This window comes from Phocoena phocoena, chromosome 19 (genome assembly GCF_963924675.1).
Source record: "Phocoena phocoena chromosome 19, mPhoPho1.1, whole genome shotgun sequence".
Taxonomy (NCBI): domain Eukaryota; kingdom Metazoa; phylum Chordata; class Mammalia; order Artiodactyla; family Phocoenidae; genus Phocoena; species Phocoena phocoena.
The window spans coordinates 26673156-26685549 of NC_089237.1; the positions used below are offsets into that span (position 1 = coordinate 26673156).

At 61.8% G+C, this 12394-nt stretch overlaps 1 protein-coding gene across 1 annotated transcript; it reads right to left on the minus strand.

Moving 5' to 3' along the window:
- Positions 1-456: 456 nt before the first annotated feature.
- LHX1 (LIM homeobox 1) lies at positions 457-6277 on the minus strand. The gene is made up of 5 exons (XM_065897123.1): positions 5315-6277; positions 3222-3448; positions 2848-3125; positions 1318-1483; positions 457-923 (listed from the first exon to the last, which is right to left on the minus strand). The coding sequence occupies exons 1-5, from the start codon at positions 5482-5484 to the stop codon at positions 544-546; spliced, it is 1221 nt and encodes a 406-aa protein (XP_065753195.1). The 5' UTR covers positions 5485-6277; the 3' UTR covers positions 457-543.
- Positions 6278-12394: the final 6117 nt, after the last annotated feature.

Genomic DNA, 12394 nt, shown 5'->3' on the forward strand with positions numbered 1-12394 from the left:
TTTCTGAAGCTATAAGTGTGTTGTCGCTGTTGCTGAACTCTGAGACAACACTAATAAATTTCCCAGAGCCAGAACCCTCCTGGCTGGCCCGGGAGAGCCCCGGCCGCTTCACCGTCCTCAACCGGCTGCGGACGCAGCCTCCCTCCCCGCGGCTCCTGGCGTCACCACCGACTGGCCGCCTCCCGCGGCTGCCGTGGGTGTTTTTATGCAGCCCGCCGGGCTCTCGCTCACCCCGGCGGTGTCTGTCCAAGAATCCGGGTCCAGGCGGGAGGTGGGGAGAGGTCTGCGTTTCCCTGCGGGAGCCCCAGTTCTGCACCTTGCCAGCCAGCGCACGGATCCCAGTTTTACCTCCAGGCGGATTTGGATTCTATTTCGTGTCCCCCTTTCCCATCCGGTCTCCCCAGACGGAAAATGACCCCCCAAGCTGGAGGAAGTGGGGGGGATGACTTGCTTTTATGTTTTTTTAAATTTTTTTTTCTGTTTTTCTTAAATAAAGGTTCGTTTCTGTACAGCCACGAACTCCGCGTATCGTGCGCGACTCCGCTACCACACGGCCGCCTCGTTCATTTCGGGGGGGTGAGACAGGTGGTTTCCGTAGCTCGCCCCGCCGTTGACCGACAGCGACGAGAAGGGTGGGCTGGGCCCGAAGACCTCGGCCGACATTGAGTGGAGAGGCCCGGGCAGGCTGGGCTCGGGGCTGGGCGAGTCCCCGGGAGGATGCGCCAGGATGTCGGTGAACCGCTGAGCCTCGCTCGACGGGTGGTGGCCGGGCAGCGGGTGCTCCAGGCCACCCAGGGGTGTCCCGGAAGGCCCGGACGACGGCACGAAGGGCAGGTCTACTGGCGTCTGAGCCTGCGAGGACGGGGGGCCTTGCGGGAAGAAGTCGTAGTTGCCTCCGGGAGCGTAGTACTCGCTCTGGTAATCTGCGGAGCAGCGAGGAGGCTGTCAGGGCGGGGCCCTGGGTGGGGCAAGGTGACAAGGCGGGAAGGCGTGCGCGCAAGCCGGCTGGGGAGGGCGACTCGGGGAAGTCGCCACTCGCCCGGCTCCCCTGCCGGGCCGGAAGCACGGAGAAGGCTGGGTGCGAACGCTGGAGCTGCTCCCTACCTGCCCATTCGCCTCATTCAGGGTCGGGAATTCGGTCCGGTCTCACTACCTCCCCTCGATTTACTCCCCAGCCTCCAGCCATCTCTTCCCTACTCTCCACTTCTCTATAGAAAGCCAGAAGCGCCTCTGCGCTGCCACCCGCTTCCGACGAAGCCAACCCCGCCCGCCCTGCCCGCGCCCCGCCCGCGCCCTGCGCCTAGGCAGCGCACCCACCTCCATAGAAGGAGAAGGGCCCGTTGGGGATGAGCTCGCCCGGCTCCAGGCGGTCCACGAGCGGCCGCATCCGGCGCGGACTGCGGAAGAAGGCGTGGCGCCTGGCGCCCAGCGCGCTTAGCTGCTTCATCCTCCGTTCCTTGGACCGTCGGTTCTGGAACCAGACCTGAAGCACACACGCGGGGGGGGCGGGGGTGAGGCCCCGGAGACGCCACCTCCGACTTCGGGTGCGCGGCCGGACCTGGCCCCTCACCACTTATCTCGCGGATTCCGGGCCGTGTGGTGTGTCTGTGTGTTGTATATGGCGGGGGTGGGGGTGGGGGCGCGGTCTCTGAGTAGGACCGCGCAGGGTGGCCCTTGAGCCCACGGTGAACAGGATTCCCGTCAGAGGAACTGGGCAAGCCGCCCTGCTCAACATGAGGCAGTTGGAGTTGTTTCTAATAATTCCACCGACACAGTTACAGCTTCCCGGGGGCTGTACACACCGAGGCTCAACCTCCCCGAATAGTATCAGACACATAGCTTCCCTTTCAGGGACCCTGGCAGCCCCCTCCGCCGCATGACAGTGACAGGGATCCAAACAGCCTCCTGTTGACACTCAGTCTCCCAAAGATAGTGACACCAAAACCCAGAGTCTCCTTTTCCACCCACGTACAATCTCCCAGTGCCAAACGTACTTATCCACAGCCTTTCACTGGTAGTGACACAGACAGGCAGCCTCCCCTTCACCTGCGCACAAGATCGCACAACCTTTCAGAGGCAGAGGGCCCCCGTGGAGGGCAGCCTGAAGAGTGTGCCCATGCACACAGCCTCCTGGCACACCCACCCATACCCCCGCAGAGCCTCCAGGCACCGGACACCTAACCTTGGGCCCAAGACTGGGGCCCGGTTCACACGCAGCCTCAAGACCTCACAGCGGGCACCTGCGCAGCTGCCTGGATGGCCACCTCCCATCCCGTGCTACTCTGGACAGGCCGAGGTACAGCTGACTCCCACCCCGACCACCTTCCCTTCAAACCTGGACAGCCCACCTCTCTTCGGAGGGGAAGTCTCTGCTCTGGGGCTTGTTTAACTGGGGCAAGAGACCCACAAAGTTGGGGGTGGGGACCCGCAGAGGGAGATCACGTTGTGCAGAAGCCAGTGGAACCGATTAATTCCGAGAGGCACAATGACCTCTTAGCTCCTCCCGAACAGGGGTGGCAGTGCAGACAGATAGGTCCCAACTCCGTTGCGGTGTCCGACAGTGTCCCCTCCTCCAGCCTCATGCTCCCCGTCCCTCCCGCACCGTCACCACTCTCACCTGTGCTGGACCAGGAAGACGAGGAGGTATAGGGAATTCCAGATGCTCTACCCATCTGGCGACGCTTTGAAGTTCGAACCGGGTAGGGTTGTGTCTGGGCCTCTCCCTCCCCCTCCGCCAGCCTACAGGGACTCACTCTCCTCCTCAAAACAGCCCCCCGCCCCAGCTCGGCCTGCACGGAGTAGCTGTGTGGGTCTCTAGAGAACTGAGTGGCACGCTCGGGCCCTGACCTGAATGACACGCATGTTGAGGCCAGTCTCCTGAGCCAGCTGCTCGCGGATGTGGCGCGTGGGCTTGGGTGTAGCGGCAAAGGCGGCCTTCAGCGTCTCCAGCTGCTTGGCTTTGATGGTGGTGCGCGGCCCTCTCCGCTTGGCCCCCAGGTTCTGGTCGTCGTTCTCATTGCTGCCGCCTTCCTTGTCCGACACATTGGCGCTCTCTGAGTCCTTGGCGTCGTCCTGCGACGGGTCTTGGGAGTCCGGAGACAAACTGGGGTCACTGCCCGTGGTGGCTGGGGAGAGGGAAGGGACAGGTGAGCAGCAACCTTGGCAGGCCTTCCTCCCCCAGGACCCACCCGCCCCTAAGGAGCCGGGAATTAGGGCCTCACCTGAGTGAAGACTGTTCTCTTTGGCGACGCTGCTGTTGCTTAGGTAATCCTCTTTGCAGACGAACTTGTTCTCATCGATGATGTAGAGCTCCTCGCCGGTGGAGAGCTGCTTGTTACACATCATGCAGGTGAAGCAGTTCAGGTGAAACACTTTGCTCCGGGCTCTCCGCACCAGGTCGCTAGGGGAGATGCCCTGCGCGCAGCCTGCGCATTTGGTACCGAAACACCTGCAGGGTGGCGGGTTGGCGAGGACCAAGGGAAGACAGAAACAGGGAGAAAGGCGATAGAGAAAGAAAGTGGAGGAAGAAGAATAGGAAAGAGGAAAAGGAGAAAGAGAGGGAGAGCCAAAGAGAGGCAGAATGCCGATTAAGCAGGCAAGAAGGCAGGAGAAAGTGCGGGGCACCAGTGAGAAGTCAGGGAGTTGATACACATGGTTAGAATGATGGAGTAAGGAGCTCAAGCTGCCCCCACCCCTAGCCTCACGCCCAGCGTTGTCAGAGAGGGAAAAAGCGCTGCCGAAGAAGGCGGCAAGGTGGCGACGGGAAGGGAGAGGGAGGCACCTATTTTCCGATTAGATTCAGAGAACAAAATTAGAGCGCCATACAAATGCGTCTCGATCACCGCTTTTCTCTATATTGCCTCTCCTTCGTCGAAAAAGAAGGCGCACACGGGCTCGGGGTTGGCAAGGTCCGGTCCAGCCGCGGGTAAACAAACAGCCGCGGCGAGCCCGGATGGCCACAGCCAGGCCGTCGCCACGTTCAAGCCCAAAGCCCAGCAGGTTGGCGCAAGCTAGACCGCATGGGGGCTCTAGGTGCCGGGCCGCGCTTCGCGGGAGCCAGGCTTCTGGGGCCCACTGGCAGTCGGCACCGTTCGCCGCTCCCTGGCTCGGCTCCCGCCAGTAGCGGGAAGCCCGGCAGCACCGGCGGAGGCCCAAGAGGCTCAGCCTGCGCTTGCTCTCGGCAATACCAGCGGACAGAGCTTTGCTCCATGGTCCGCCGCTACCAGAGCCGCGCGTCCCGGGGATGCACTGGGGACAGCGCGTCCCAGGCCTCTGAGCAAAGCGACCCGGGTGGCTTCGAACCCCCACTCTGTCCCCCAGTTTGATCTGTTACCACAAACTCAGAGAAAAGCAGACACCAAGTCAGCCAAGTAAACTGGGAGATTTCAAACGGGCACAAGGGAATTTCAATTCGAGTTTGCTCCAGTTCTCTGTTGACTTGTGTGTTGTGTGGATTTGGTGGCAAGATAGTAACTTTAAGAGGATTCAATTAAAATGCTAAACGGAGGAGGGTTGTCGGGAGAAGTCCCCCGGCTCCGACGACCCGGGTCTCGGCTTTTCCCCAGGTTTCGGCAAGGAGGTGGCGGGCTGTGGTGGGCAGAGCCTGGGAGGGCTCCGAGCGGAGCCTGCGCCTCAGAGCTGAGGTCGGCATTGGGCGGAGGCCGAACCTCCCGCCAACCCAGGCAGCCGGGTAAGGTCTAGGCTACCGTGCAGTAGTGTGCCCAGGTCGGCGCTGGGAGGCCCAACCGGGTTTCAGGAAGACCCTGGGGCATGCAGGATAGGCACCGTGGCCGAGCGCTTCCCTGCCGCTGCCACCGCAGGCGATTCAGACACTCCATGCAAAAGGCTCGGCGGTTCCCGCCAAGACTTCTCGGAGACGGAAAAGACAGTGGCATGGAGCTAGCCTGGGCTTCTAAGCTCAGCCTGGAGGACGAGCAAAGCCGGGAGGCCCGGAGGATGCAGTCGCTGGAGAGCTCTGCAAGGGGAAAGGCAGGAGCCGGGGCTACACCTCCTGAGGCTGAGCTACCTCTTTCCAAGCTTGGAGAGGCTTCTGGCTCAGAGGCGAGCTCAGACCCTTTCTTCCCAGGCACGTGCAACCAAGCCCGGACCCACAATTTCCAGGACGAAAGCAGGCCGCGTCCCGGGGAGCCCAGCGCGCCAGCTGGTGAAGAGGCGGGAGCCCCCGGGACTTGGCTGCCCTCTCCAAAGGCAGCTCCTAACGCGGCCGCCGCGGCCACGCTGACCTCTGATCCGAAGCTGGCTGGGAAGGGCCCGCGGGGAAGGAGCAGCAGAGGCGCGCGAGGTAAGTACTCACCGGAAGAAGTCGTTTTTGCAGTAGAGCTTGCCTTCCCGGGAGAAGCACTTCTCGGTCAGGTTGCATTTACATTCACAGCACTGGACGCACTTGACGTGCCAGGCCCTGTCCAGCACGTTCAAGAGGAAGCGGTCCAGGATGGGCCTTTTGCAGCCGGCACAGTGCACCATGGTCTTTGGTTTGGTCGGGTGAGGCCCGGAGAGAGAAGCGCAGGTAGAGCCGAGGGGATGATTCACCAAGACGACCGGCAGGAACTCCCCAGCCCCTCCAAAATGGGGAGACACACTTGGCAGTGCAAACCGAAACCCGCGCCGGAAAATCAGAGAGAGGGAGGAGGCTGATGAGGGTCGGGGGGCGCCTCGGTGGAGTGTGCAGCCCGACAGTCCCGGGGCCCCGGGGCACAGCAGCACCGCCGCCGCTCCTGGGGCGAGGAAAGAGTCTCAGGCGGGCGAGAAAGCGACTCTTCTGCCCAGAGCCCGCGAAGGAGTGAAGGTCACCGAGAACGGCGACGGGAACGGAAATAAATAAAACGCAGTCGGAGAAGGAAGAGGACGACGCGGCGAGCTCGGCTTGCAGGGAAAGCGCCGCTGAGTTCTCTCGGGCTTGAGGTAGAGCTGTCAGAAGTCAAAGTGCATCTGCTTTTGTCGGGGTATGAGGGCGGGTGTGTGTGTGTGCAGGGCTGCCCGTCACCGGAATTTCCCCTCCTCTTTTTATAAAAACAGAAGAACCAAACGAGTCGGGAAGCTTTGGATCCTAAACTGTCGGCCTCGCGCAACGGGTCGGGACGCCCTGGGAGCCTGCGGTGGGCCTGGGGGAGGGGGCGGGGGCAGGCCGCGGGGGAAGGGAGGGAGGGAGGAAAGGAGGAAGATCTCGTTGTTGATTGTTGTTGTTACTTAGGTTTCCCCCCTTCTGGAGAAGTGTTTGTGTCAATCGAGAGTGAGAGGGACAACTCCGGGCGGACGCAGCCAGGTGCGCGCGCCCGCTCCCCACCGCCCCAGCCCCGTCACCTCGGCCCGTGGCCTGCCTGGCGGCCTCCGTCTCCTCGGGACGGCCCTCCCTGCGCCTGGACTCCTTCGGGGAGGGGGTGCCGTCTGGCTCCTCACCGCGCCTGGCCGTGCATCGTGGCTCCAGTAGCAACTCGCGGCCGCCTGGGCGCGCAGCCCCACATCGCTCGGCCCACGCTCCAGCTGCCTGCGTGCAACCCCACAGTCTCTCGACTTTTCTTTTCCTTTTCCCCTCTTTTTTCGTTGTGATGGCAAATCTGGGTTTCCTTTCTAGCCTCTTTCCTTCCTTCCTTTTTTTTTTTTTCTTTTCTTTTGCAGCGGGAGGAGTCGGGGGGAGGGGGAGTAGCTTGAAGAGCTTTTTAAAAAACGTCCTGGTGCAGCGGCTACAGTTCTGTGCGGCTGGAACAGCTCGGCACGGGCCGCCGCTCTCGCCTTCCGGGCCGCAGTTCGTTGTAGGCTGTCCCCGGACAAGCGTCCCTCTGTCCCTGGTCTCCTGGCCCAGTCCGCCGCCCCGGCGCGTCTCTCCCCAGTTCCGGCGGCTCGGTCACTGCTCCTGGCTGTTGGCTGGGCTCTGGAAGCCCCCTCGCCTTAATGCAGCGCCCGCCGACGTCACGGCGGCCTGCGACCAATCAGCGGCTCGCGGTCCCTCTGTAAACCATTCTGCATCCCCCGGCTGGGGAGAGTGCCGGGAGACCGCGTTTAGAGGATCAGTGGCGGCCGCAACCGCGGCCCGGCGCGGTGCGGGCGGCGGGCAGCGAGGTGCCCGGGTCCCCTGCTGCTCCGGTAAGGCGTCGGTTTCGGTGGGAGAGACTGAGAGCGCGCGGGAGTAGGCGCAGGCCTGCCGGAGAGGGGCAGTAACCCCAGATCGAGCCTTGTTGGAGGTTGGGGTGCAGCTGGGTCCGGGAGCCTCGGCGGCCCAGGTGCACTCTTTGGCTTTGCAGTTCAGCGGGTGCTGGCTTTTTTTTTTTTCCTCTTGCTTTCTTGGCCTAGAAGTTTGCCCCGGGCGCAGCGGTTGTCTTTGGGGGAGTTGGGCGGGGGAGGGCGTTTGGCAGCAGAATCTCCTTCCTCCGGTCCCTCCTTCTGTGCCCCCTCCCCCAATCCATCCAAAGTCCACAGGGTCCGGGTCTCTAGGAGATCTGGGTGTCTGTTTCCCGCAGCGCAGTCTTGGAAAGTTGATTCCGGAGGTTTCCTGGTGGGGCGGGGGAGACCGGAGGCGCGGCGCCGGGGCGGGGGAAAAGAGTGGGTGGGGAAGCGCCTCGGGTGAGGAGTTGCAACCCCGGCGAGAAGTTGAGAAAACTGTGATCCGGAGACACCTTTTCCATACAAAAACAAAAGACTAGGCGGGAAACCGTGGGGCAGTAGTGGCGGCTGGGGGGGATGGTGGTGGTGGTACTGACGGTGGGAACGGGGACGTCCTGGGGGCTCCACGGCGAGGCTGCAGGGGATTGGGGTGTGCAGAGTACGGGCCCGGCCGCCCTGTCCCCTTTTCCAGGCTCCGGGCTGGCACCAGCTTCCCCGGACAAGAGCAGAACAACCTCCGGTAGTTCACGTCTTAGGCAGCCTATACTTCCCTAAATTTCCTCAGGGTATAAACTAGGGACCACTGCCCACGGGGGCAGATTTTCCCAGAAGTAGGGGTCGGGTCCGGGTCCTGAGACTCTTAGCCTCGAAGAGTCACTCTAGTTCCGCGGCCCACACCCATCAAATACCAAATTCCGTTTCGACAGCACCATTTCTATGCCTAACCGGGACTTCTCCCCAAGTGAAATCTGAAGGTGGCAGGGCCGGGCAGTCCCGCATTTGCTCCTTGTTTTTGTTTTTAGGGGACAGGGGTGTTAGAAAGGCGCATTTGGCCCTAGTGTAGAAGGAAATAAGGATGGGCCGGCCAGCCAGCAAGGTCTAGCCGGTATTTTGAGAATGGCCTTTTGACCCCCCACGCGGTGCTGGGTTCAGACATCTCACACAGGGCCGGAGCTAAGTTGGGGGAAATGCGCCCTGCAATGCAATTGTTATGATAGTGGCAGGCAAGGAAGCCAGTTCTTTGCAAAATGAAATACCCTCTTCGAACGAACCGGTTAGCCACTACAGTGAATCTGGTTTGCGCTCCGTGGACTGGGATTTTAGGACTCTGCCAACACGCTTTTCCCTCCTCTAAGCCTCCGCCCGCCCAGCCCTGCACCCCCGAGGCCCGCCGTCAGCCCCCGCCTTGCCGCCCGCGTCACCTTTTCATTGGAAGCCGAAGCCAAGACCGGCAGTGAGGCTCTTTGGCGCTCCGCCCATCTTGACCTCTGGGCGCGAGGGCCCTTTCGCCTTCTCCGCACCCCCTCCACACACACCTGGCCTCTGGCTCCTCACTGCGGAGAGGGCGGCGTTGGGGCTGGTTGTCTCTCGCAACAGCCCCCTACGCGGCTCTCTCCCAGGCCGGGACTCAGGGCAGAGCTGGGGATGCGGAGGGCGGTTCTCCAACCCAGCAGGCCGGCTTCGAAGGATGCGACTTGGCTTTGTGCTCCTCCCGCGGACCCGGCATTTCCAGGAGCCAGCCGACCCGTACGTAGCCCGTACTCCAGGACCGGGGGAGGCGCTAAGAGCTGCGTGGCGCGGGGTCCTCGCCTCCTCCACCCTGAGCCGGAGGCACCTCCCCAGTCCGCCGCGCCGGGTGAGGCCCGCAGGAGGGGGTGGTCCTGTGAGCGGTCTCCACGCTCTCCCCACCACGCCCCCACACCCCCAGCTGTCTTGGTTCTCGCCGCCAGCGCCCTCAACTCAACCGCCCCTTTCTGGAATCTATAGCGGACCCTGTCCCGAGTGGCTCCACCCCGCCCCCGCCCCAGCTGGGCTCCTTCTCATGCAAAGCAGAGGGACCGCGGGGGTGGGGGGCAGTCGGCGGGGACTTACGGGGCGACAGCTGGACCCGGCTGCCGGCCCTTCCTGAACCCGAGGCCTGCCGCCTCCTTTCGAGTGGGCTGGAGGAGGTTTGCTGCAGCCGTTTGGGGGTGCGGGGACCTCGACGTGGGGACAAGAGGGTTCCCCCCTGCGGGCGGACTAGCGCGGTAAGGGAGTTGAGGGCGAGGGCAGGACGCGGACTCTAGGCCATCGGGCTCCGAGGTCCAGATGGCTCAGTGAACGGGTCCACGGGAACTAACCCCGGTGTCTCGCAGGGCGTCGGGGAGAGCAACTCGAAGCGCGCCTCCTGGCTCCTGATTCTAGAAATTTAAGTCCAATTTTAACGCCTCCAAGGCGACCGCACAGTAGATTAATATGTTTTTTTCCCCATTTCCATTGAGCTTTTATTTTAAAATGTAATTGGTCGCAGAGACATGGAGAGAAAACTGACCGTCTCCGAAGCTTCTCAGCTCAGCTCTGCTTTTAAACCCATGTCTGCTCAGCCAAGAGCACCAACCTTGCCTCCTCGCCCTCTCCGCCACCCTTACTGCCTGCGTCCTGAAGTCCGCAGGCGTTTTCTCCCCAGAGCTCTCCACGTCTCCCACACCCACAGCCACGCACAGCGCCCGGCTGCCAGGTGGTGTGAATCCTGCACCGGGTGCCGGGAGGGGCAATCTGCTGCCCAGTCATCGCTCAGTGGCCGCAGAATCCTCTGAACCTCATCCCAGGCGCTCTTGGAAAAGACCCCAGAGGGCCCTGGAAGCGGCTTTCACATCACAGGTTTCTGCTATGAGAATCGCCTTGAGGATCAGCCCAAGAGGAGGGACCTGGCCCGGAAACGGGCCATGGGAGGGTTCTGCCAGCTCTTCCCAGACGCCCTGCAGTTGGGGGGGGGGGGCTGAAGGCTACCCCTCCTGTACCCCCTTTCTTCCCGCCGCCTCCTTGATTCCGAGCCCTACATGGCCACCCTCCCCGACGAGTGGCTTGGGAGGCCCAAGGACCCGAGCTTGCCGACAAGGTCGGCTGCTGTTGGTCCCGATAACGCCCACCGCCCCGACCGCTTCCCTCCTCGCCCAGGGCGCTCCTGTACAGCCCGCGGCCTCCAGAAATCGGCGGTGAGGCCGCGAAAGGGGGCGCCTGGGGGCGGATAGGGCTCTAGATGGGTACCTGCGCCGGGCCGGCAGCAATAGGGCGCGACCAGCCGCCACCTTCCAGGAAGAGGGAGGTGGGAGCGGGCCGGGTGCGTCCGGGACCCTTCCAGTACCGGAGGCCACGCAAACTCCGCACAGACTCGGTGAGGACGCCACACGTGCGACGCAGGAAGCTGGGATCTGATCCGACCTCTCCCCGCTCTCTCCTTGCCCTCTCTCGTTTGCTCCTGCCTCGGGTTGCCTTAATCTCACTCCAACACTCTCTCCTGGAAATGATCTACTTGCGTGTAGCACTTTACAGTTTTTATCGCAACCTGCCCAGAATCACATAGTAAGAGGGGGGATCGGTATTATCTCCTTACCGGGGAAGAAACCCAACTTAGGGGGTTTGCCAGAGATTCCTGGGTCAGTGCGCTACTGAAGGCGAGAAGTTTGGGGGTCTTGTCACCCTGCCCCTTTGTGTACTTGGCCCGGCCACGTTTCCAAGGCCCGGGTTGGGGGAGGTGGGGGACCTCGAGGCCGGTAAAAGGCAGCATCCGGCCGGGCCTTCACGGTGTGCGCTTGGGCTGGGTAAACAACGCCAGGCTTCTCACGAGGGCTTGGAGGCACCCTGGGCACGAAGAGGGGAGCCAGGTCGAGCGTGGTGATCTCAGATGCAAGTCAGCACCAGCGCGCGGAGCAAAGACAGGACATGGAGAGTCTGGGACGGAGAGTCTGGGCAGGACAGAGAGGGAAAGACAGAAGTGAGGGCAGGGGGATGGGAACAGCGAATAAGGGCAGAAACCCAGAGGAAAACAGAGAAGGACTGTGGAAAAGTAAGCGGGAAATAAAAGGAGGAAAGACATACTGGGGGAAATGCGTGGAGGAGTGGAGGAAAAGAAACCCAGCGACAAAAAAGGCCGCGGGGAGAGGCTCAGAGCCCAGGACCCAGCAGGTGCTGCGGGCGGGTCCTGGCAGTGACTGGAGGGTGTCTGGTGTGTGACAGTCGGGATCGCGGGCAGGAGAAAAGGAGGCAGCCTTTTTGGTGGGAGACTCAGAGCCCGTGGAAAAGCGTGTGAGCGGCTCTGGGCAGGAATCCAACAAATAAATAAAACGTCTAAGACAGCGTGACGACAATGTGTATTTGGGTGCGTGCCCGTGTTCCTCTGAACACACTCACACCCGGTAAGGAAGACAAACGGGGCTCGTGCCTCCGAGTAATTAATCCTCTCACTAATTGACTCTCTCCCCTTACCTGATGGTGGTGGTCACTGCTGATATCTGGAGAGACATCAGGTGGGGAGAGAGAGAGAGAGACACCCCAAAGCTAACCATCTTTGGGACTGGGATTGAGTTCTTTCTGGACTTGGCAGCTCTAAGCCCCCCCTTTTGGGGGACAGAGTTCCATAGATGTTGCTGCCTCACCAGCCCCTCCATGTTTGCATTAATAAAGCTCTCCTCAGATTAGGGGTGCCCAGGAGCCCTACACACACACACACACACACACACACACACACACACCCTTCATCAGTCTCAGAGGCTGAAACCACCCACTGCCCCTCTGCTGGACATTGCCTACCTCCAGGCAACACCAAAGCTCCCCACTCCCTGTTGTTTCCCCAGGAGCCCAGATCCTGCACCCCCTTCTTTCAGTCACTACTTACACTTCCCCGACCTGGGATGTGTCCTGCAGCCCCTAGCAGAGCAGGCGAGGTTTCCAATGAGTTAGGAAGCAGCAGGAGGGATGAGGTCAGGGCAAGGATGGTAAGAAACGTCTGGGGACAAACCCACTCAGACTTGGGTGGAGGGACACAAGAGGGGAGCAACACACACCTGGCAGGAGTGGGGCCTCTGGGGACAGAGGAGAAAAAAGGTGGCCACTATGTACCGTGGGAGAGAGTGTCAAGTGTGTGGGAGGGCAGGAAGGTGACCATGTCTGTGACTACGAGGGCGACGGTTCTGTCTCTCTGTGTGAGCACAGGGAGGGGCCCCTCTTATTTTCCCCACAGCACCCTCAGTTCTCAGGACTGGGGAAAGAGGCAAGGGAGAGAGGGTTGCACTGGGAC